At 44.0% G+C, this 26,020-nt stretch overlaps 1 protein-coding gene across 5 annotated transcripts in view; it reads left to right on the top strand.

The window, feature by feature from the left end:
* SENP6 (SUMO specific peptidase 6) overlaps positions 1 to 26,020 on the top strand; it is a 154,491-nt gene that overhangs the window by 4,767 nt on the left and 123,704 nt on the right. For 4 of the 5 annotated variants that reach the window (XM_089681397.1, XM_089681398.1, XM_089681399.1 and 1 more), the window contains one exon: positions 19,247 to 19,337. The exons of the other annotated variant lie outside the window; for it this stretch is intronic. In XM_089681397.1, the coding sequence (XP_089537523.1) occupies positions 19,247 to 19,337 (91 nt within the window). The remainder of the gene's footprint in view (positions 1 to 19,246; positions 19,338 to 26,020) is intronic. 5 annotated transcript variants of the gene reach the window in all.

Raw genomic sequence — 26,020 nt, forward strand, 5'->3', positions numbered from 1 at the left:
GTGCCAAGCTGGTTCAAACAAACTTTACTTCACTAACACATGCAGTAGGTGTCAGCACTGTATGAACTGTTTGTAGCCTCAGCTACATACAGTATACAGTGCTGTGCTTTAGCAGTGGGATGTGAACTTCCCGTCCTGCTCCCGGAACTAAATTGACTCAGGCTGAGCACTGTTCCGTGGTTTACAGTGAGCTTTGTTTTCTATGAATGAATACAAATGTTCCTCTGATTGGCTGAGGCAAAGAGATGGATGGATGACATCGAGATCTTTGATTTAGCCAGTCCGAGGAAGCTTTGTATTCAGTCATAGGACATACAGTACATCCCTACTCACGTTTCATTCAGCACTGACAGCTACTGCATGTGTTAGTAATCCAGAAGTGGGAGATTTTTTTTCCCCCTAATGCAGGGAATGTATTAAAATTAAAAAAATATCTTAACGTTAGAACAACTTTGAGGGTACAAGTGCAGGAGGAGTTTTTGTGTTGAATGTTATTATTATGCAGTATTTATATAGCGCCAAAGGGTTTGCTCAGCGCTGTACAATAGCAAAGGGGACAGAACATGAGATAAGACAGAAACAATACAATACACGAGGGGTTCGAGGGCCCTGCTCTTTCGAGCTTACAATCTAGGAGGGAGGGGAAAGTGGTACAGGAGGAAATGGCTGTGGGTGATGGAGTGGTGGGAGGAGTGGAGGAGGTCAGTTGTTAGGTGAGGGTGGGGTATTCTTCCCTGAAGAGGTGGGTTTTCAGGGTGCGCCTGAAGGTGAGGAGGGTAGGTGATAGTCAGATGGATTGGGGTAGGGAGTTCCAGAGGATAGGGGAAGTCCTGGAGAAATCCTGCAATCGGGCGTGGCAGGAGGAGACCAGGGAGCTAGAGAGTAGGAGGTCCTGTGAGGAGCGAAGGGCGCGGGTAGGGTGGTATTTGGGTATCAGGTCGGTTAGGTAGTTTGGGGCAGCATTGTGAATGGCTTTGTAGGTCAGAGTTAGCAGTTTGAATTTGATGCGCTGGGCAATCGGGAGCCAGTGAAGGGATTGGCAGAGGGGGGTGGCAGATGTGGAGCGGTTGGTGAGGTGGATGAGTCTTGCCGCTGAGTTCAGGATCGACTGGAGTCGGAATAGCGTTTTGTTTGGGTAGGCCAGTGAGAAGGGAGTTGCAGTAGTCCAGGCGTGAGATAATGAGGGAGTGTACGAGTTGTTTAGTAGTGTCTGGGGTGAGGAATGTACGTATCTTGGAGATGTTGCGGAGGTGGAGCCTGCATGACTTTGATAGTGATTGGACGTGTGGTAGGAAGGAAAGGTTTGAGTCCAGGGTGACACCCAGGACTTTGGCATGTGGGGCAGGAGTGATGGTGGCGTTGTTAGCAGTGATGGAGAGGATGGGGGGAGGGGGGCACGGTCTGGGGGGAAGACCAGGAGTTCGGTTTTGGACAGCTTTAATTTGAGGAAATGGAGCGACATCCAGTCTGATATGTCGTTCAGGAGGTGGGCAATGCGGGCGGAGAGTGAGGGGGTGAGGTGTGGGGTGGAGAGGTAAATTTGTATGTCGTCGGCATAGAGGTGGTAATTGAAGCCGTGGGAGTGTATTAGTTTGCCAAGGGAGGAGGTATAGATGAAGAGGAGGGGTTCGAGGACAGAGCCTTGGGGGACTCTGACAGAGAGGGGGAGGTGGCAGTGTTATAGGTGATGCTGAAGGAGGGTTGGGATAGGTAGGAGGAGAGCCAGGAGAGAGCAGCGTCCCTGATACCAAGGGAGTGCAATTTAGTAAGGAGGAGAGGGTGGTCGACTGTGTCGAAGGCCGCGGAGAGGTCAAGGAGCAGGAGGACAGAGTAATGGCCATTAGCTTTGGCGGTTAGCAGGACGTTGGTGATTTTAAGTAGGGCGGTTTCGGTGGAGTGTAGGGGATGGAAGCCAAACTGTAGGGGGTCAAGGAGGTTATCAGTGAGGTGGGCGCTTAGGCGATTGTAGGCCGGGCGTTCAAGGCGCTTGGAAGTGAATGGTAGCAGGGAGATTGGTCTAAGGTTGTTCAGGTCAGTGGGGTCGAGGAAGGGTTTTTTGAGTATGGGGGTGATGTGCGTGTGCTTTAGAGGGGAGGGGAAAGTGCCAGTGCAGAGGGAGAGATTGAAGATGTGGGTGAGGGAGCGAATGATGGAGGGGGGGGTGACTGGAGGAGCTGTGAGGGGATAGGGGGCAGGTTGTGAGGCTTAGAGACCTCCTCAGGGGTAGCTGGGCTGAAGGAGTGGAGCGTTGGGGAGGTGATAATGTACGGGGCGTTAGGCATAGTGGGGCGGTAGTGCAGCTATGAGGTCGGAGGAGGGGAGGGTTGAGCGGTTGATGGAGGGTGGGGGGCTGGGTGGAGAGGTAGAATGTGAGTTGACAATGTCCTTACGGATTGTGTCAATCTTGTTTTGGAAATGATTGGCAATCTCGTGGGCGGTGAGTGAGGTGCTGAGTGGAGGTGGGGGGGAGAGAGCAGGGATATGAAAGTGGAGAAGAGCCGGCGAGGACAGGTGGAGAGGGTGTTGATAAGGGTTGCGAAATAGGCTTGCTTGGCGGCGTGGAGGGAGGTGGTGTAGGTGAGGAAGGTGGCTTTGTAGAGGGAGAACGCACGCGGGGATCTGGTTTTGCGCCATAAGCGCTCCAGCGTGCGACTGCGTCGTTTGAGACATTTTGTATGGTTATTTTGCCAGGGTTGAAGCGGTCGGGGTCTGGTGTGACGCGTGGTTAGGGGTGCCAGGGAGTCGAGGGCAGCCGACAGTGAGTCATTGTACACAGTAGTGCCCAGGTAAGGGCATGACAGAGGGAGGATACTGTCATACAGACGGTCAGCTGCCGGGTGGAGATGGGTCGGGTTCAGATTGCGGAGGTTGCTGGTGATGGTTAGACGCTTTGGGGGGGGAAGTTAAGGGGGGGGGAGATGGAGAATGTGAGGAGGTGGTGGTCAGAAAATGTTGTGTGTTTTATGTTTTTTTTTTTTTTTTTTTTTTAAACAGAAAGTGAGGGGAAATCTCCCAATGGGAATGCCATGTTCTGGTGACATGTCTGTGAGGGAATATTCCCTTCCTTTGGAGCAGTCGACTCAAAGTTCCTGATATGTCACTAGGGCAGTTAGCGATGGAAAATATATCCAAGGAGACACAGAAAAAATAACTGCTCATGGTCCTCCCCTGGCAGAACTGTTTTGTGATTTCAGGAAAGGTCTTTATTTCCCATTTTAAATGTTATTCTTGTTTTTATGCACTGTCACTCTCCCAAGCAGAAACCCATGCTGGGCTCAGTAAAAAAATGGCTCTGACCTCCTTTATTTCTTTTACTAAAACTGGTGGTTTCCTCAGCCACTGGTCTTGTATCATCCCCTCCATAGTTTATTTTTCTCTGAACAGCAATAATTATTTGGCTGTAGTGGGTGAATTTGGGCATCTCCCAGTCTAACCCGCCACCTGTTTAAATAAGTGAAAGGCCTGGAGACTCCTGATCTGTCTCACCTACAATGATGTTATACACAGTGATTGACAGTCCAGGAGACTCCCAGTCTGTCCCAGCTGTGCAAGTGTCCTGTTTAGTGTGTCATAATAAATACATTATGCCATTGTCAATCTTGGGATGGCAGGGCAATTTGCAGTGATGAGAGCAGAGCCAGAGGAATACGAAAGGCACAATTCTGATCCTCCACAAACATACACAGTCCCACCCAAATGAACACCCATCGTGTACAATAGTTTTTATTGCATTATGGGAATTGTAGCCTCAATGAGTGTAGAAGAAAAACAGGAAGTGACACTGGTGTTCCCCTAGTTCCTGCTACAGCGATGACGTTGCACAGTTTTATGGCTCCATGCACAGTAGCTTTAAAAAATGCCACTGCTCTTGGCAGAAAAAAATATACATTTTAAGCAGCTTTTTTTTTTTTTTGTAATAGCGTTTAGCAATTTTTTCTGCCGGAAAAATGCTCTCAAAACAGAAGGGTTTTTTTCCTGCCTCTAAACTTCCTATGTGCAAGGACACATAGGATAACATTATTTCCTTGTATAGGCAAACCACTAAACTCCTGTAAGAGTAGCATTTTTATTAAACTAATGTGCATAGAGTCTTAAGGTGAATTTTGGCTAAAATATGCTAGTTGGGTGTTAAAAAAAAAAAAAAAAAAAATCATTATTCATTAAAAGGAAATTAAGCATGTGCAAGTGTTTTCACAGATCCAGTTTTATCCATTTCCTGCTCCATCCACAACTACAAAAAAACATTTTTAGGCTGTTAATTTACATAGTAAATGTTAATAACTAGGGTGTGTTCATTTTGAATACCTATCCACACATAAAGGAAATTACAACTCCTATTCCTAAAAAGTTGGGATGCTGTGTAGAATCTAAAAACAAAATGCAATTAATTGAAAATCTCATGAGCTCATATTTTATTCACAATAGAAATTATGTCAAATGTTTAAACTGCGAAAATGTCCCATAAGGTAAATAAGGTCATTCTGAAATCGATGGCAGCAACATGTCTCAAAAGCTGGGACAGGGCAACAAAAAGCTGGCAAAGTAAGCAGTACTAATAAGAAAGAGCTGGAATAACTTTTTGCAATTAATTAGATTAATTGGCAACAGGTTGGTAATATGACTGGGTATAAAAAGAGCATCTTAGAGAGTCAGAGTAAAGATGTGCAGAGGTTCACCAATCTGAAAAGCTGCTTCTAAATATATTCGAACCATTTCAAAATAATGTTCCTCAACACTAAATTGTAAAGACTTTAAGTATATCATCATCTACAATATAGAATATCATCAAAAGATTTTGAGAATCTGGAGGAATCTCTGTGCACTAGGGACAAGGCCGAAATGCAGTATTTGGAGTATCATGATCTTCAGGCCCTCAGACGGCACTGCATTAAAAACAGGCATGATTCTGTGATGGACATCACTGTACGGGCTCAGGAATACTTCCAAAAATGACTGTCTGTGAACAGTTTGCTGTGCCATCCAAAAATGCAAGTTAAAGTTCTATCATGCAAAGAATACACCATATCTGAAAAGGATCCAGAAATGCTGCTGTCTTCTCTGGGCCAAAGCTCATTTAAAATGATCTGTTGCCAAGTGGAAATTTTGTTCTGTGGTCAGACAAAATTTTTATACAGGGTGCCCTGTCCTCTAGACCAAAGGGAAGAATGAGGTTGTGGCTTATCCGCATTCAGTTCAAAAGCCTTCATCTCTGATGGTATGGGGGTGCATTAGTATGTATAGAATGGGCAGCTTGCACATCTGGAAAGGCACCATCAATGCTGAAAGATATGTCCAGGTTTTACAGCAGCATATGCTCCCATCCAGACAACATCCTTTTCAGGGAAGGCCTGCAAATTTCAGCAGGGCAATGTTAAAGCACATATCGCATCTATATCAACAGCATGGCATTGTAGCAGAACAGTCCAGGTGCTTAGCTGGTCTGACTGCAGGCTACACCCTTCACCAACTGTAAATATTTGGAGCATCTTGGTGCACAAAATATGACAAAGAAGACCCAGGACTGTTGAGCAGTTAGAATCCTGTCAGGCAAGATGGGTGCAACATTTCCAGACATTTATAGGGAGTAGTTAAGGTATTCTACACTGTAGTAAATATGGCCCTGTCCCAACTTCTTTTTTGGAATTGGGGGTTGTAAAAAAAAAAAAAAATAGTTTGCTAGATCAAGAATGGGTGATTGAAGTGAATATAACTTAAAGCCATAGTAATGCCTTTCAAAAAAAAAATCCCTTGCAAGGCATTGCCATAATATGCTAGTATGTATCAGATACTAACTAGCACATTATTAAATACTGTACTTGCCTTAGAATGAAGCCCTCTTTCAGTGCGCTGTCACTGCTGACAGGGCTTCCTTCTGGGTTTGCTGGCTCTGGTCCTTTGGCTGGGCCGCGATGACATCACTCCTGCGTATGCTCACGGCAGTCACAGTTTACGGCCCAGAGGTTTGAAGTGGTGGCACACGTATGCTATCCCTTCAGAGTGCATGCGACACTGACATCACCGGCTGCATCCAGTGTGAATCTCTCCTAAACACAGCAAGTTTAGGCGATATTCACTGTACCTACAGGTAAGCCTTATTATAAGCGTACCTGTAGGTGCAAATTCAAAAGCGGAGTTTATTACCTCTTTAAAGTAGTTCTAAAGGCAAAATGTGCTGAACTTAATGCATTCCCTGCCATCAGGTAAAAGCTTTTATTGCTCGCTATCCTCCCCCTTCCCTGTGTGAGGACTCAAGCAGCAGCAAGAGCCTTTGGCTCATGCTGCTGTCAGTCAAATGCAGTGAATACAGACCCATAGCCACACACAGTTTTGAAGGGAGCACGCACTGTGTACCTCCACAGCAAGCTGCTTGCTATGGGGACACACAAAGAAGAGGAGGAGCCGGGAATCGCTGGCGGGGGACCCCAGAAGAGGAGGATCAGGGCTGGATCTAGGGGGGTGCTGTGCCCAATCACATTTTTAGCTGTGCCCCCCCCCCCCCCCCCAAGTCTTTGGGATTGCATTAGCCAGTCTGATGTTAACAGTTGATGTAAGGAGGCACACTGATGGGGACAATCCATGTAAGGGGGGCACTCCAGTGGAGACATCTGATGTAAGTGGGCTCTCTGATGGGGGTAACTGGTCATATGTAAGGGGAGACTCTGATGAGGACACCAATGTAAAGAGGCACTCTGATGGGGACACTGATGTAAGGAGGCACTGTGATGGGGAACCTGATGTAAGGGGGCACTCTGATAGGGACCTTGATGTAAGGGGACAAGCTGATGGGAATCACACGTAAAGGGAGCTATGATAAGGACTCCTGATGTAAATGGGGACTCTGACAGGGACATTTGATATAAGGGGGCACAGGTTCTATTTAATTATCTTATTCTAATGATAGCCTAATACATACTAGTGTTTCCCAGTTCTTGACACTGTGTGACAGACTGTCAGTGATTCACACAGTGTTGACATTATACCCCTTGACTTTTTTTTTTGCTGTATCTCCAGATCAGATAAGCTATATCTGACCCTGATCGGGATTGCTCTGTGCAAAACCCACCTGTCAAGCAGGGGTGGCCGTACATTGATCATAAATTGGATGAACCAAGCTGAACCAGCCAAATTTAAAAAAGTTCAGAATTTAAAATAAACAATATGCTCATTCAGGTGGATGCAGCATCAATGCAATGCTGTATCTGACCCGTGCCGCCTCTAAGACCAAGAACTAAGTGATCAAAGACTGCTGATCGCTCAGTTCCCAGGCTTTAATGAGCAGAGCGCCATTGACTGTCAGTCATCGGCTCTCTGGTCTGCCCCTCCAGCGGTTACTGGAGCGTCGGTCTGTGCAGGGGGCAGGAGCAGCTGGCTCAGGCTCTTGGCGGCATGCTGAGAGTTTGAGCCAGTTGCCGATCAGGCATCTGGGTGGATCCCAACAAAGTCGGGATCTGTTCAGACCCTGCAGCAGTTGAGTGATGTCAGGCAGCAGCAAGCTTTAGTCGGCTGTTAGCTGAAAATGAGTCACAGAAGTGCAGAACTAAGTGCACTGATATGACCCACAGGAGCTTTGATCCTACCTCTCCTTTAACTTAAATTGTTAATGCACTTTTCATAAAAAATTAAACTGACACCCTCTTACCCACCCCCAATCTCCACTGCCCTTTCCTCTGTGGGTGAGTCAGTTTCACCATCCACAGAGTCTGATGCAACAGTTCTGGGATTTGAAGGACTTGTTCTTACTCCTCTTTTCCATAGGGAAATTAGGATTGATCACTGTGATTCTGACCAGTCAGAGCTGCCCTGACCTATCCCGGTATCTCTAGGGAAAAGAAGAGGAAGAACAGCATGGTTTTCAAATCCCTGGGCTGTTGCTGCACTAGGCTTTGTTGCTGGGGAAACTGTATCAACCACAAAGGTAAGTGCAGGGTAGACTGGGGGCATGGGGGGAGTGTGTGTAGGGTGTTTGTTATTTCATTTTTTTTCCTGAAAATGTGAACTAACGAAGTCCTGAATACTGAGTTTTGGTTCACTGCCCTGTATGTTGCTAATTAACAGGCCTTACTGCATGCGTTTTCAAGCACATCTGGTGAGAAAATGCCCTAAATCTGATTGGTGACTGTGGTGCAGTAAAATTTTGTTTTTGTGCCAGTATTACAAGTGGAATTGATTTACATTTTTTTCTATGAATCCTTACATAAATTGTTATTTTAGTTTCTCTACTTTGTGGAATACATATTTACTGATGCTCAAAAAAGGGACATTTTGATTTTTATGTTTTGTTGTCTTAACAGTTCTGACTTTTTATGCTTTCATAAGAAAATCTAGCATGCAAGTATATATTTTAATTTAAATTCCCCTTACATGTTGCATTGTGGTTAAGATGAGGAAGAATTTTGACAGCTGGAGTATAATTTTCTTGTTTGGTCTGTATAAAATTGAAATAGGATTCAGATCATTCATAGATTTTAGGTTACACTAAATTATTATAGGCAATCTCAGAGTTAATATTTTCTCACCCCTGGTACACATATCTGCGGTCCGTGTTTTGCGCGGGCAGGAGAGCCAATTAATTTGAATGGACTCCCATGCCCCGGGATACGCAGGGAAGAAGTCCCTGCACTTCTTCTGAAAACGCAGCCTGCACAGGAACCTCGGTTCCCAGTACAGTTACGATTTCCAGTGTGGGCGGCGTGCCATTAGAATTAATGGCACCTCTCCTCAGGTCCGCATTCCTCTGTGCGGTTGGTGTGGCTACATGGATTTTTGTGCGGATCTGCAGCGGCACCACCCACACATATGTGAACCTTGCCTTACTGGACATTATTCAGTGTGCCATCTTGATTTGGAATTTCAATGCAGTACATTTAGCTCCCCTTTCATGACCAACACATAAAAAAAAATCTAAATTTATCAACACGCTCAGTTCTGCAGATTGAAGAGACCAGATGCGTAATTTGTGTCATGTATTCCCATAATTACCCTTTCTTTTGTGCTTCATCGGCAAATTCAAGCCTTCCCACTGTCACATTGGTGCTGAAATTTTAGCTGTTGAGAAAATACTTGACGTATGAAGTTGGTGAGTGATGCAGCCAGTCAGCTTACAGCAAAAAAATCTGAGACCTGGAGTTTGCTGACCCTATAAGGGAAAGCTGTCATGAGAGATACATGCACGCTGCCATTTCTGTACATTTTGTATGAAAAAGCTAGTTCAGGCTCACGCTTTAATACTTTCAATACTTTCTTAATCACTGACCTGGAACATGTATACAGATAGTGGTCTATGTATATAAAGTGTGTGATTTGTCAGTTTCCATTTGTTGGGTTTCCCAGTGTGACTGTAATATTCCTTAACCACTTCAATACCAGGCACTTTTACCCCCTTCCTGCCCAGGCCAATTTTCAGCTTTCAGTGTTGTCTCACTTTGACAATTGTGCGGTCATGCAACACTGTACTCATAAAAAAATATGTATAATTTTTTTTCACACAAATAGAGCTTTCTTTTGGTGGTATTTAATCACCACTGAGTTTTTTATTTTTTGCTAAATAAACAAACAAATCCTGAAACTTTTGAATGCATTTCTCTTTCTTTGTTATTAAATTTTGAAAATGGCATTTCTTCATAAATTTAGGTAAAAATGTACGCTGCTACATTTCTTTGGTGAAAATGGCCCAAATTAGTGTATATTATTTAGTCTGAAGGAAAGTTATAGAGAGCACAAACCTATGTGTGTGTGTGCGTCTCTGACAATTGATCATTACTGATGGCCCATCTCATTTCTTGAGGCCTGAAAATGTCAGGATAGTATAAATACCCCCCAAATTACCCATTTTTGGAAGATAGACAGTCCAAGGTTTTTAGTAAGAAGCATGGTGATTTTTTTTTTTTTTTTTTTTGAGGTTGCAATTTTTTTTGAGGTTGCAATTTTTTTGGAAAATTTATAAATTAAAAAAAAACTTTTTTTTTTACATGGTCACCAGTCCAGTACAGCGCTATTATATAACTGGTGTGGCGGTGATCATCGACACTGACTGGTGACTGTATGTAAAAAAAATAGTAAAATATGAAAGAAAAAATTAAATTATTTTTACTTTTTTTATTTTAACACACTGTGACCAAAGCAATACAATGTTGCCATAGTAACATTAAACTGCTCTGGGCAAGTGATCAGGATTTTTTTTTTTTTTACACATTTTGATTGCTAATACCAATGTATTTCATTGATATTTGCAATCATTGTTACTGAATGAAGCTGATTCTTTCACTCTTTTGTTGTGATTTGCTGTGATTGGGCAAAGCTCATCACATGATACAGATGGGCTGTGATAGGCCCTGTCTGTACCATGTGACTGCTTTGACCAATCACAGCTAACAACACAATTGTATACAATGAATGGCATGACATGGAGCCAGCCATTGTATACAATTGACATGTAATCTGCTGTGATTGGTCACAGCGGTCACATGACACTGGCAACGGGCCGGTGTAGTGATATATCATCGGGTGTGTCCCATGGAGACAGCCGGTAACAGATCGTGCCGCTGTGCTGCTCCTTTTGACAGGACGTCATATAACGCCCAGTCAAGGAGAAGTGTCCCGCCCGACCGTCAATCTGCTATAGGCTAGGCGGGAAGGTGGTAAAGTGTTACTAAACCCAGGACCCTGCATTCACTATATTGGGTCTCTCACAGTACACAGAACATGGAAATGCAATTATTTTAGTAAATATAAACTGCTAAATTTCTTTTCTCATTAGCAGCATATAGCAGTCTTGTGACTTTTATCAGTGTCTGGCTGAGCACTGGTTAAAGTTTGTAGGAGAAGTTTTAATTTTGCTCTTACTCTCTTATGAGGCTGCAGAACCCCTGACACGCTTGTCTGGACAGTGCTGATTTGCCCTGTGCTGATCACATGACCCTCCCAGAGAGAAAAAAAAAAACTTTTTTGGCAATACACACCAAACTGAGCACGTGCAGAGTACCTCCTATGGCTCTGTCTTATCAGCAGATGGATTGAGGACTGTGGAAGAAGAAGATAATCAGAGAAGTCAGGCTCAAATGGCCTTTTTACAAAATGTGGAAGAGTAATCCCTTGAGTTCCACAGTGAGTATGACAAGCATGCTTTACGGCAGGGCTTGACAAACCATGCTTTGAATGCAGCAGCCAGCTAAAGTTAAGAGACAGTTTTTTTAACTAAAATAGATCACTGCTATGTGTACAGAGCCCTGTGTGTTTGTAAATGCAGGACTCTGTGCTAATACAGCTGATCAGCAGGTCATTCCTGCTGTGGCCAGTGTCAGCGCGGATCAGCAGAGAGCTAACCCGGAACATGATGTACATTATCCAGCCTGCTCGTGCCACCCGCACCACAGTAAATGTACTTTCGGCGGGCGGGAAGCAGTTAATATAATCAGAAGGGGAAAGTTGTGCTGCATTTTTAATTTTTTTAGTTTCTTGAGGTGTGGGAACACACCCTATACAAGTGAACTCCCTAGAGACCAATCATTGGTCTCAAAGTGGGGAGGGGTGTTCACTGATATAAACACCACAGTGTCCTAATTCAGTACTAGAACTCCATCCTCCTCCCCCAGGGACGCTCTGCTGCTGCCTGCTCTGACATCCTCACCCTGCTCTTACCCAGGTTTCATCAAGTAAAGGACAGCCTGGCCCTTCCACATCCTCCTCCTCTTCCTCCTCCTGTGGCCTAGAAGAGACCAGCTACAAGCCAACCTCTCAGGAAGGGGGACACACACAAACACACCAGCATGAATTACAGTAGCCTGCAGGAGGATGGAGAGGAGCTCTAACAGCTACTCAGGCCAGGCACCTCTCCTCACCCTGAAAACATTGAGGAGTTTGGGGGAGGTGGGGGGTCAGGTGAGTGGAGCACTGAATGGAGCTGGCACCAAGCTACACTGCTGGGATGGTGCCTCTCACACAGCTCCATGTCCCAGGCCCAGGAAGACACGACCACCGCCAATGAGGATGACTGAGGTCAGCCACATCAATTCTCAGGGCCTTGAGATGCCGCCACTGCCATCTGCACCACTCACAGCCTGCCAAGCCAAAATCAGAGGCCGCAAGAGATATGGGTAGCTCAGCCACTTGACTGACAGCCGCCAAGGCCAGTCACAGACGACAATCCCACGGTCTGTCCAATCAGCGCTTGGACTACAGGGGAGGACCTTGCTTGTGAGGAAAAAAAAAACAAGATAGCCAATGGGGTCAAAGGAGGAGGGACTTGACGAGAGATTCCTGGCGATTGGCATGCGACGCAGGAAATCGTTTGGTGACTCCTGCGCTCTGGCAAGCTTCACTCATGCCTGGTACCAACAGTAATTGGGCTGACAAAAGCCCAGGCACTAGGACGCAATTTCTAGTCGCAGTGGTGACCTGTTGGCTAGGATTTGTCAAGCCCTGCTTTTACTGCATATACAGATTGATTTTACTGTTGTGGGTTTAGTGACACTTTAACATTTGATCATATGAGGAAACAGCATTATGCACATTTAACCAGAAGAGTTAAAGAACATTTGAGCAATGGAGAAAATAGCCTAACACTAACGTAGCAACCAGGAGCCCTGAGCAGGAAACTGTCACATTTCTCTGTGGTAGTAATAACACTTCTAAACTATTATTTTCCTGTTGCAGCTGGAGATCTGACGCAGCCAAACACCCATTAAAGCGGAGCACCACCCAAAAGGGGAAGTTTCGCTTTAAGCCTTTGTCCCTCGCTCCCCCATTGAGGATTGGCACCTTTGGGGAGCGGGTACCCGAATTTGACAGGTACCCGCTCCCACTTCCGCGATCGCATAGGTGATTGGAAGCGGAGGTTGTCCTCCACCCCTCCCCCCCCCCCCCCCTTCCCCGTAGTCTTCTGGGACACGTGGAAGGTCCCAGAAGTCTACGAGGCCGTTCACAAACCTCACCGCTTCTCATGCATGCACAAGCTGTCACAGCTGGGTGCCCACACTGAAGATGCCGGCACCAGGGAGAGAAGATGGCCGGTGAAACCAGCTGTCTTGGACACCGCTGGACCAAGGGACAAGTAAGTGTCTGTATTTTAAAAGTCATCCGCTACAGTTTTTGAAGCTGCTGACATTTATTTATTTGTTTTTTTTTCAGCTGGAACTTTTCTTTAAAATGGTAGTAAACTGCGGGGGGGAACAAAAGTCCCCTGCAAGGTAATGTCATAATGTGCTAGTATGCATTGCATACTAACATATTATGTAAAACTTACCTTAAAAAGAAGTCCTCCAGCGGTGCACTGTCCAAGTCATCCATCTTCACCTGGTCTTCCTTCGGGTTCGCGAGCTCCAGCCGTCTGACAAGCCGGGCTGTGATGACATCACTGTGTGAGTTCAGGGCCACGGCACAATACTCTGAAGTAACGACACGGATATGTCTTTCCTTCAGTGCGCATGCGCTGGCTGTAAAAAAAAAAAAAAAAAAAAAAAAAAAAAAGGAAAAAAGAGAGAGTATCTCCTAAACAGTGCACATTTAGAAAGATATTCATTTTACCTACAGGTAATATAAATGCAGCGCTAACAGTTGCAGTAAAAATAAGACAATAATAATAATAAAGTGGGCGCTGTAAAGCGCTACAAGGTGTTAGAATGTAAATAGTGAGCTGTCTTGAAATGACGCATACAGCTAATACAGGCAACTGATATAAAGTGACTAAAGTGCGTTTTTAGATAAAATGCAAAAAGTGCAAATATAAAGGTGATCCATGCTGGTGATCTCTGTGACGTGGACCAGTAATTTGAATGCACTCACAAGAAGCGCAAAAGGTATGCGCATGTCTATATAATATCCAACTGTGGTCATCTGGGTGTAGGCGAAGATGGCGGAATCATCTGGCACACCATAGGCACACAAGGCAACTCCTATCACTCACAGGACACTTTCTGCTCCCAGGGACAGCTCCAAGTAAGCGTCAGACCACCAGGATCAGTATCACCAAGAATTAGGGAAATCTCCACCTTGGAGGCTCGTATAAACCAAGCCAGAGAGATATGAAGCACTAATAGTGTAGTATTTTAATCAAAGTCCAGTAGAAAAAGATAAATCATGAGCACCCAGATGTATACAGGATAATCTTTACAGTGCCCACTTCATTATTATCAGTATTATTATTAGTATTATTATTATTGTCTTATCATTTTTACTGCAACTTTTAGCGCTGCATTTATATTTATTGGACTATTTGGAGGTTGAGGTTTTACCTTTAATGCTAGCTGCTTATTTGACCTTGCACTTGCATGCAGTCTTATTATTTACCTACAATTAAGCTTTGCTATAAACTTACCGTATTTTTCGCCGTATAAGACGCACCTGACCATAAGACGCACCTAGGTTTTAGAGGCAGAAAACAGGAAAAAAAAATTCTGAACTAATGGACTGCAGACACAGTACAGGAGATGACCAGAGACTGCGGACAGCACAGGGATGACCAGAGACTGCGGACAGCACAGGGATGACCAGAGACAGTACAGATGACTGCTGACCTTTGGGGAGGCGGGGAGCAGGTACCTGAATTTGACAGGTACCCGCTCTTACTTCCGCGGAGTTGTTCTTTGATCTTACCTGTTCCTCTATATAGCCGCGCGCTGTCTTCCCGGCTTCTGTAATGGCGCTCGGCATGACAGCCGGGTGCCCAGTGCGCATGAGCGAGAAGCACTTGCGCTTTGTGATTGGTCCGGCGGCTTCTGGGATCTGTCATGTGTCCCAGGTACCACCTTACCATTCACAAAGCGCACCGCTTCTTGCGCATGCGCACTGGGCACCCGGCTGTCATGCCCAGTGCCCACACTACAGAAGCCGGGAAGACAGCACACCGCTGGATAGAGGAACAGGTAAGGTCCCGCTGCAGAGCTGAGCGGCTGGCCCGGTATTCTGACACGGCCGCGGTGGAAATACCGGACCGGCCGCTCCATATTCGCCCCATAAGACGCACTGACATTTCCCCCCCAGTTTTGGGGAAGAAAAAGTGCGTCTTATACGGCGAAAAATACGGTACCTGTAGGTAAAAGTTAAAAAAACAGTTTGCTACCACTATAATTTGGCCATTTGCCAAACCTGCCAAACAGTGAGCAAACGTGCAGCTCATCCCTAGAGCACACAAGAATCTCCATACGCTTTGTGCACAGTGCAGAGATCTCCCTCCATATTATTTCCTCTTCTGGTCGATTGTTCTTTATTATGTTATTACCTCCTATTAGTTAAATGTTCTTTAACTCTTTTGGTCAAATGTTCTTAAAGCATACTACAGGTAAAATTAAGTATTGAACATGTCGCCATTTTTCTCTGTAAATATATTTCTAAAGGTGCTATTGACATGAAATTTTAACTGCATGTTGGTAACAACCCTTGAAATCCATACAAAGAAACCAGAACAAATAAGTTCAGAAACTAAGTTATGTGTAATAAAATGGAATGAAACGGGGAAAAAGTATTGAACACATGAAGGAAGGGAGGTGCAAAAAGGCATGGAAAGCCAAGACAACAGCTGAAATCTATTCGTAATTAGAAAACAATCCTGCCCCTTGTCAGTGCAAATTAATATCAGCTGGTTCAGTCTCAACTGATGGCCAATAAAAAGGTGTCTCATTACCAAGGTGTGTCACTCATGATGGCTAAAAGCAAAGAGCTCTCTCAAGACCTTTGCAACTTTATTGTTGCAAAACATACTGATGGCATTGGTTACAGAAGCATTTCTAAACTTCTGAATGTTCCAGTGAGCACTGTTTGGGCCATAATCCAGAAGTGGAAAGACTATCAGTTAACCATAAAACGGCCACAACCAGGTGCTCCTGGCAAGATTTCTAACAGAGGAGTGAAAATAATTATCAGAAGACATTTACAAAAGCCAAGGTCCACTTGTGGAGAGCTTCAGAAAGACCTGGAATTAGCAGGTACAATTGTTTAAAAAAAACAATAAGTAATGCACTGAACCGCCATGGCCTGTATGCATTCTCACCACGCAAGACATTGCTGAAGAAAAGCATGTTGAAGCTTGTTTAAAGGTTTGTCTAAATGTTGAGCAGCAAACTTTAAATTACTGGGAGAATATGGTCTGGTCAGATGAGACCAAAATTGAACTCTTTGGATGCCACAATACACACCATGTTTGGAGGCCAAATGGCACTGCACATCACCCCAAAAACACCATACCAACGGTGAGGTTTGGAGGTGGGAACATCATGGTGTGGGACTCCTTTTCAGCATATGGTACTGGCAAATGGCATGTCATTGAAGGAAGGATGAATGGAAAAATGTACCAAAACATTCTTGATAAAAATCTGCTGCCATCTACCAGGATGATGAAGATGAAACAAGGGTGGACATTTCAGCAAGACAATGATCCCAAACACAAAGCCAAGGAAACTCAACTGGTTTCAAAGAAGAAATTAAAGCTGCTAGAATAGCCCAGCCAATCAACAGACTTGAATTCAAAAGAAAATCTATGGAAAGAACAAAAGATAAGACTTCATAGAAGAGGCCCCACGGAACCTTCAAGATTTGAAGACTGTGTGGAAGAATGGACCAAAATCACACCTAAGCAATGTATTCAACTAGTTTCTCCATACAGGAGGTGTCTCGAAGCTGTCATTACCAACAGAATGTGGTACCAACTATTATATTTCAGTTAGCCTGTTCAATACTTTTTCCCTGTGCCATTCCATTTTATTACACATAACCTAATTTCTGAACTTATTTGTTTTGGTTTCTTTATATGTTTGGATTGTTACCAACATGTGGTGAAAATTTCATGTCAATAGCACCTTTAGAAATATATTTACTGAGAAAAATGATGATGTGTTCAATACATTTTATCCACTGTATCTAATCTTTTCTAGGGCAATGTATGTGTTGGTTCTGCTTTGGAAGATTACATACAGAAGGTGACTTTGAGTAGGAGTACTCTGTTACTGCTTAAAAAAGAAATCTCAACTTACGGTTCAAAAACCTGCCATTCTCTCTACTTCAAAAAAAGCATTCCTTTCACTAATCTTGGACTCCAATGCCAAACCCCAGTCCAGTTTCACAAGAAACCATGGAGTTAAAGACCAAACAACTCTTGTTTAAAGTGAAGGGCCATGGCTTCTACTTGCTGGGGGGGAGGGGTGGTGGGGGGCAGGCCAGGCCTTGCCTTCATGGAGGTTTAACAGGGGTAAATTGCAGGCAAATGGGTTTGCAATATAGTGGCTTACAAATATAAGCTGAAATTTCAGAGCTCTTATGCTTTAAAATATTTTTTTGAATCCACAAAAAACGATTTGCACTTCTGCAAGCTTTTGATCATTGATCTCAAGGAGTGATCATTCCAGTTCAAGAAAACAAAAGGTTTTGCGGTTTCTACTAAAACTTTTTCTCGTTTTTGAAACCAAATGGCGATTGTTTGCCCTTGTTGGATCTCAGGAGACCAACAACTTTTCTGCAAGTGCAGATGTTCTGCTTAGAATCAGTGGGATCAGTGGTGGCCTCTCTCCAACAGAGAGATTTCCTGGTATCAGTGGATATCAAAGATGCCAGCACTTTCTGATCTTTACACTTCATTAAAGGTTTCTGTGGTGTGCAGTGAAGGACCACCATTTTCAGTTTGTGGTCCTGCCATTTAGTCTGTCCAGAGCTCCCAGAGTGTTCACCAAGGTTCTTGACTTCAGTTGTAGGGCTCTTGCTCCTTAATATTTTTCCTGCAGAAGGCCACAAATAGAAACTGACATTTTACACAATTTACAAACATTGCAGATATTATTTGTGTCTTGCACAATTTTTTTGATAGTTTGACCCCTTAGAGTTCTAACTATTATTTTACTGTTGACACCAAATGCAGACAGGCAACTAGCACTTTCCTTATGGCAGCAATGACAGCCCTTCTATTTTTCTTATGGTAAATGGACCTACATATAAACAGGGATCATAGGTAATTAGGACAGCACAGTGGTTAAATGGTTAGCATTTCCGCCTGGAAATCCTAGGGTTGTTGGTTTGAATCCCATCCACAGCACCACCTGCCTGGAGTTTGCATGTTCTCCCTCTGTCTACGTGGGTTTCCTCCCACACTCCAAAGACCTGCTGTTAGGTGAATTGGCTCCTATCTAAATTGTCCCTAGTATGTGTATGTATGAATGTGAATTAGGGACCTTAGATTGTACGCCCCTTGAGGGTTAGATGTGAATGTACAATATATATGTAAAGCACTGTGTAAATTGAAGGTGCTATATAAGTACCTGAAATAAATAAAAGTTAATTTGTCTCTAAAATGGTAAAAAATGCACCCTCTGCAAAGATATTATTTTAGTCCCCTCTCCCACTGCCCATGCAAATTTTTGCTGTAAAAAAAGCCCCTTGAAGACACAAGTCCATTTATACCCGCCAGTCCAAAGGGGCGAGTGGACTGTCTTATCACGTTCGTTTTGAAAAATGACAGGTGGACCTGATTAGACCCTTCATGTGACGGGTAAAGCAGGCAATAGAGAAGTTGAAAAACAAACAAAATTTGTGTAGATTGGCAAATCGTTCATTTTTCGCATCATTAGTGTTCCAGCTATGGCACACAATTTTTATGCCTCAATCAAAAGTGTTTTTTTTAGAAAATTGAAACAATTGATGGCAGAATTGTGTGAGTTATTTTTTTCTTTTTCCAGTCGACAGAACTTTCGTTTGACTCGTCTAAGCCTACCTTAGTGTTAAATATCCACTTATTTTCCTCACTTTTATGCAGTTGATGATCAGACTTGTAATTAGGTCATTCTAGGCAAAAACCTTGTTTACTTTATTTGAGAGGTTTCACTTGATTCTATGTTGCCTGAGAAATAGCTAGTTCTTCTAGATATGGGGTATCAAGCAATCAACAATACTCCACCCCCCAACCACCAAGTGTTGGCATGTGGTAAATTTTCAGAGTAGGCACAGTGACACCGGGGTGTGCTGACAGGGGATCGGAGAGGCGTGGAGGGAAATGGAAGGTAACTAAATTCTTTAAAGTGTTCCTACTGTAAAATAACCCTACTTGTTTAGAATAGATAAACTGAACACTGAACCTTGTCCATTTCAAAAGTATATTTCAGATAATATACTAGCTACTAAAAATAAGGTTTTTACTGTTGCCAGAGTTCTTGAAAACATGTGGAAGTTGTATAAATTAGCACTAAACTGGTTTTACTTTAGATTCTTAATTTGTTGGCAATTAGAACTGTACTTGCATTGTCTGATTTGGACTGGCTTTGCTTTGTTTTAGCTTTGGGCAAATCAGAGTCCAAGAAAGACTCAGGTTTTAGAAACTGGAGTTGTGAAAGCACGGACGAAAGTGATGGTGATGTTGAAAAAGAGTAAGTACAGTTCTGTGGTCTATGCATTCCATTTTGATGGCACATTGGAAAAAAAAGTAGTGTTTACAATTTCATTATTCTTTTCTATTTTTCCATCTATTCTTGGTGTATTTGTTACAAGCTGCTGCTCCCAAACTTCCAAGTACTAGTAATCCTAAAGTAATCCATGTCTCTAGTCCTGTATTTTTCTTTCCAGTGAGAACATTTGCTTATTTTAGCATTCACAGGAATTCATGTTGGCTTTGCACTATGTGTACTGCTGCGCTAACCTGTTGCATGTGCATCAAATTCTGTGCTAAGAAGTTTTGAGTTTCGGTGGAATGCATATAGAAAAGAAGGCTGTATGCTTACAATAACTTGCATCTTCAGTTTTGGGCTAAGGCAGGCATTAAATCAAGACTGTCAAAAACATGGGCAATTCAAACTAACTCATAATGTACCTTTGCAAAAACTTAAATTGTCAAAGCAACCAATAGTTCAGTAATACAGAAAGCTGTAGTAGTATGCTCATCTTGGAAATGCTGAACTTGGATACATGCCATTCCAACCCCTAGTGGACAATGAGATCACCCATGATATAATACCAGTAGGAAGCTTTGGAGGCAGTAGGGGCAAGGCCAGTCTTGGCTTTTACTGTCAAGATTATGTTGACATGTTTGTTTCATTGAAGTTAACTTCCATTTGTGGGTATATGTGTATTTTTTTCCTTTCATCATATGCTTGTGTTTGTATTGTCCAGGCTTGTTATTGGCTTTTTTTAAAGTGGTTTTAAAGACTGAAGGTTTTTTACCTTCATGCATTCTATGCATGAAAGTAAAAACCCTGTGTGCAACAGCTCCTCCAGTCACCTCAATACTTACCTGAACGTCATCGTGATCCAGCGATATGAATGGCAGCCTTGCTGTCCCGGGTCTCTGCCTCCTCATTGGATGAGACCGCAAGTGGGAGCAATTGCTGTTATTCACAGCCAGTCAGCCAATGAGGAGTATTAGGGGGTGGGACCAAGCCACAGCTCCATGTGTGAATGGACACATGTAGCAGCAGGTGCCCCCATAGCAAGCTGCTTGCTGTGGGGGCACCCGACAGACAGGAGAGCCTGTGGGGGACCCAAGAAGAGGAGGATCCAAGCTGCTTTGTGCAAAACCACTGTACACAGTAGGTAAGTGTAGACATGTTTGTTATTTTAAAAAAAAAATTAACCTTTTAGAATCGCTTTAAGAAGCATCTATATAGGGGCATCTAAAGTTTACACAGTAGAACAGAAAATAGAATAGATTCAGTAGAGCAGAAATAAGTTCACCTTTAGAACATGATGCCCCTGTATTAAGGTTGCAATATGTTCCAGCGCCCCTCCCCCAGCGAGCAGGGGGTTGCTCTCTCCTCTCCCCAATAGCCACTGTCACATTTAAAATTGACACAGCTGTGCGGACTCAGCCTGCTCCATCGCAGGATTTATTTACGGCAATCTGTTTATGAATAAACTACAACTCCCATGTGCCACAGCAGATGGCTTGTAGTTCTCAATGGACTATGAGGGTGCTGATCACTATGCTTGTAGTCCATTCACACGTCATTCAGCTTTCTAAATGAAAGCTCATCCGGAGGTAGGGACAGAAAGTTGGAGGACATTTGTCCAGGAGCCTGACATTTCACCCACAATCCACACCTAAACATTTTTTTTGCCTACACTACTGTATATAAATAATTCAGTTGTAGCAATGGTAACTCTTCTTGGGGGAGAGCTCCTGAGGAAATGCACACAAAGGACTCTGATGTATGTTTGTTGCTCCACCCTCTGAAGCACAGCTATCACACCACCTCTGTGGCAATGTAAGATTTCTACTTGCAATAAAAGTTATCAGCATCTAACAGAAACTGAAACATCAACTTTTGATTGGTCTGTCCCTTAAAGAATTTTGCTTCACTAAATAAATGTATACATTGTATGCAGAGAATTCATTGTGGTTATGTGTATCCACACATGTTCCGTCTTTCCACCATTCTCTCAAGACCTTGCACACTGACACTTTTGTTTTCTGACTATAAACAGCCGGATCCGACTGCCTGATGAACCTCGCAGGTGAGGTTCAGGTTTAGTGGTGTACCTGAAAAGCATTTGTTTGCACCTTTTTAAAACTTTTAAATTCGTTCCTGAATAATTCCAAGTTACCTGGCCTAGTAGTGTAATATGGGCCGCTTCTTGTCACGGTACTAATACAATAGATTTTATTCACCCGTTTTCCTCCATGAGACACTTATTCATTTGATATAACTGAACTGGTTGGGCTGATTGATTTGTGAAATGCATATTTATAGTTCCAGTGTATAATAACCTAAAGACATGCCCATACCCTGTTTCCACCATCCATTCAGGATGTTGCAGCAATGTGCATTAACACATGTTAATGCATGGTTAACCAATGTTAACCATAATGCATGGTTACAGACTACTGTGCATTTTAGTGCGGTTGTTTTTGCCTAAATATTAATTAAGTTGTACAATCTTCATGGAAGTATGAATTTACAGAAAATAAGGTGTGAAAAGGAGGTATGTTTACTGAAATCAAGATGTGAAAAGGTGTACAGAAAGTTGAATAGTTAAAGGAATACACATGCATACACAAGCAACCAACCCTAAACTTTGAAGCATTTAATGATAACATGCACAATTCATTGTTGCTTAGTTTTAAATTTGGTACTTCAGTCAGTACTGATGGCTGGCACATGCTTCAAGATGGGTAAGATGGAGGGGGCATAAGCATGGCTGCTCACTCTTTCTTCCATTCTGCAGCTCTGTGTCTTCTACCCAAACACATGACTGTGACCTCACTTCCTGCCCCCCTCCTTTTTTTTTTTTTTTTCCACCAACTCCATTTCCTGTTGAACCAATCCCCTTTGAATTAGTTAGGCAAGATAATTAAAAAGTGAAAGCCCAGCAACTTACTGGAACTCCTTTAACTGCCAAATGGTAGCTAAACTTATATTTATTTGCTATAAAGATTTACAAAATTGGACACATTCTACTTCATTTTTTTTTGTAGCATAATATAGGAGAATTAGCAAATAGGAACTAGCTACTCATTTATGCAAGACAAACAGAAATACGGTTCTAGCAAGCATTTCTCAAAAGCTTAGAAAGTCTTTATGTCCAGAAAAGGGGAAAAATAACCCCCTCCTTCCAGAGTAAATGTTCCTTTCATCTAGGTCAATACACACAGCTTGTTTCTCACAGTTATCTCTCAATTTGCCATTTTCTTGTTGCAAAATCTTTGTCGTGTGTCCACTGCTCCCAGGTAATATTTCCATGCAAAGGGAAAGATTTCCATTGAAAAGAACAAACCTGAATCTCCTTCTGTGCTGTCCTTGAAAAACAGGCCAGCTGCTGGTCAGTCTTTGCAGCATGATGCTCTCTAGCTATGTTGCCCAGTCTGACAACAATGACCTCTGATGTGAATGAACTTACCGTTCCCAGCCAATTGCTTTCATCTCTTAAAGGGATAGTTCATCAAAGAACTGCTTATGCAGGTAAGGGGTATCTGTGGATAAAAACAAACTCTGTGTCTGACTAAAGTTAAATAATGTTCTTGCTATAGGTGTAGGCCGTTTATGTACCTCATGAAGCCTGACTGGAATACTCCCAGGACGTTGCTAAGTGAGGCCTAGTCATTACTGCTCACCTCCACCATCACAGGAGTGGGATTTTTCTCTGATTCAGATCCCCTCACATGCTCTATCTCTCCCCTGAGCTCAGCTCCTTAGAGCTCACTCCTGTGAGCAGTAATGACTACTCCTCACTTAGCAACGTCCTGGGTGTATTCCAGTCAGGCTTCATGAGGTACGTAAATGGCCTATACCTATAGCAAGGACATTATTCATCTTTAGTCAGAGCTGCCAAATTTGTTTTTATCTACAGTCACCCCTTACTTGCATAGGTAGTTCATTGGTGAAGGTGAACTATCCCTTTAAGCACAGCTGGCATAGGGATCCCATCTATTTACCCCCTACTTTGAAGGCTAACTTTATCTTTTAGGGCTCATGTACACTGCAGATGATAAACTCACTTTTGCAGCTGTTCAGCATTTTTTTCAGCAGCCCCTGAACTCACCCTAATGTTTTCCTATGTGTCTATGTACACATCTTTGTTTACAGGCAATTGAGTTTACAGTCGTTTTTTTTAACTCCACAAACTTACGTTCAGAAGTCAATTTTATCAGTGTTTCAAACGCAAAACGCTTGTATATGTGGCAAATCGCATTTATAAGCATTTGCGGTTGAAATTTTTTTTTAACTCTTCTAGTTCCCAATGCTGTCCAGAGCCTTTTTTCATCATGAAAAATGTATGCAAAGAGTTTTCAAGGTGCTCAGATGGACAAAACATTTAACACGAGCTGTTCCTGCCAAGCTTGTCACACATTGTAATGACTGCGGACGCAGTACAGGGGCTGGCCAGAGACGGCGGACGCAGTACAGGGGCTGGCCAGAGACGGCGGACGCAGTACAGGGGCTGGCCAGAGACGGCGGACGCAGTACAGGGGCTGGCCAGAGACGGCGGACGCAGTACAGGGGCTGGCCAGAGACGGCGGACGCAGTACAGGGGCTGGCCAGAGACGGCGGACGCAGTACAGTACAGGGGCTGGCCAGAGACTGCGGACGCAGTACAGTACAGGGGCTGGCCAGAGACTGCGGACGCAGTACAGTACAGGGGCTGGCCAGAGACGGCGGACGCAGTACAGTACAGGGGCTGGCCAGAGACGGCGGACGCAGTACAGTACAGGGGATGACCAGAGACTGCGGACGCAGTACAGTACAGGGGATGACCAGAGACTGCGGACGCAGTACAGTACAGGGGATGACCAGAGACTGCGGACGCAGTACAGTACAGGGGATGACCAGAGACTGCGGACGCAGTACAGTACAGGGGATGACCAGAGACTGCGGACGCAGTACAGTACAGGGGATGACCAGAGACTGCGGACGCAGTACAGTACAGGGGATGACCAGAGACTGCGGACGCAGTACAGTACAGGGGATGACCAGAGACTGCGGACGCAGTACAGTACAGGGGATGACCAGAGACTGCGGACGCAGTACAGTACAGGGGATGACCAGAGACTGCGGACGCAGTACAGTACAGGGGATGACCAGAGACTGCGGACGCAGTACAGTACAGGGGATGACCAGAGACTGCGGACGCAGTACAGTACAGGGGATGACCAGAGACTGCGGGCGCAGTACAGTACAGGGGATGACCAGAGACTGCGGGCGCAGTGCAGGGGATGACCAGAGACTGCAGGTCTTTGGGGAGGGAAGCTGAATTTGACAGGTACCCGCTCCCACTTCCACGGAGTTGTCCTTCCTTCTTCCCGCGGCGGCTTCTGTGACAGCCGGGTGCCCACTGCGCATGCGCGAGAAGCACTGCGCTTTGTGAATGCCTGGAGCCTTTTGGGACCTGTCATGTGTCCCAGAAGACACCGGACCATTCACAAAGCACCGCGCTTCTCGTGCATGCGCAGTGGGCACCCGGCTGTCACAGAAGCCGCCGCGGGAAGACTGCAACGCTGGACCGAGGAATAGGTAAGGTCGTGCAGGAGAGAAGAGCTGAGCGGCCGGCCCGATATTCTGACATGGTGGCGGCAGAAATACCGGACCGGTCGCTTTACATTCGCTCCATAAGACGCACTGACATTTTCCCCCCTTTTTTGGGGGGAAAAAAGTGTGTCTTATGGAGCGAAAAATACGGTAACTTCCAAGTCCCAACTACCATAGCAGCAGATGGAATTCTAGTTCTAATCAGTGCACTCGTAGTCTATTGATACTTCCCCCAGTTTTCTAATTTGAAAGCCATAAAAGATGTAAGGGCAGAAAGCTGGAGGAATTGACTGCAGGAGCCTGATATTACACCTGAATCCACTGATAGCAGGTGCAATGCTTTGCAGACTCCTGTTCTAATATAAATATATGAACACCTTTTGCCTGCAAAATCATGTGCATTTATTTTTGTAAAGCTAAACCTAGCATTTAGGTAAGCCAGTCCACAGTTTTTTCCAGGAGAAAGTCTTGCCTTTTCTATTTTCTAATTTAACTCCATCATCTTCACAACTTCCAACTAATGGAAAGTAACAGTGGCACAAGTCCTACTTCTACAACTAAAGATACAACTTTTATTTTAGTTCTGGATAGAGTGAAGAGGAATTAGAACCCCTGTCAGGTTTTTATTGTGGCTTGTGCCCCATTAGGGAGATTCACACTCTATTTGGCCTGTCTACCACTATCACTGAAAGTTAAAATCCCAAATTTTGGGTTTTCTCCAGAAAAGAAATAGAGGGGAAATCGTCCAGTGGGGACACTAGTTCTGGTGACCTGGGGGTCCCCGAGGAATTCCATTAATTTGCAGGGATTTTCTCTCACTTCCTGTTTGGCTGTGTGACAGGAAGTGAAGGGAAATCTACACAATGGGACACAGTTGGTGAAATAAAAGACTGGCAAGGTTATAACCCTCCCTTGCTCTATCCATAAGGAAAAAAAAAGGTTGTGCCTATAGTTCTACTTTAAAGGCTTCCAGTCTTTGTTAGGCCATCATTAGATTTATTAATGAGGTCTGCACATCGCTCATTTCAAATTTTCAGTTTTTCCTGCTTTGGTCTGACTGTTAATGCCCTACTTTCCAATTCCACAGCCTTGGC

The sequence above is a fragment of the Staurois parvus genome, unplaced genomic scaffold (genome assembly GCF_062004578.1).
Source record: "Staurois parvus isolate SC_StPar_1 unplaced genomic scaffold, SC_StPar_1.0 ptg000264l, whole genome shotgun sequence".
Taxonomy (NCBI): Eukaryota; Metazoa; Chordata; class Amphibia; order Anura; family Ranidae; genus Staurois; species Staurois parvus.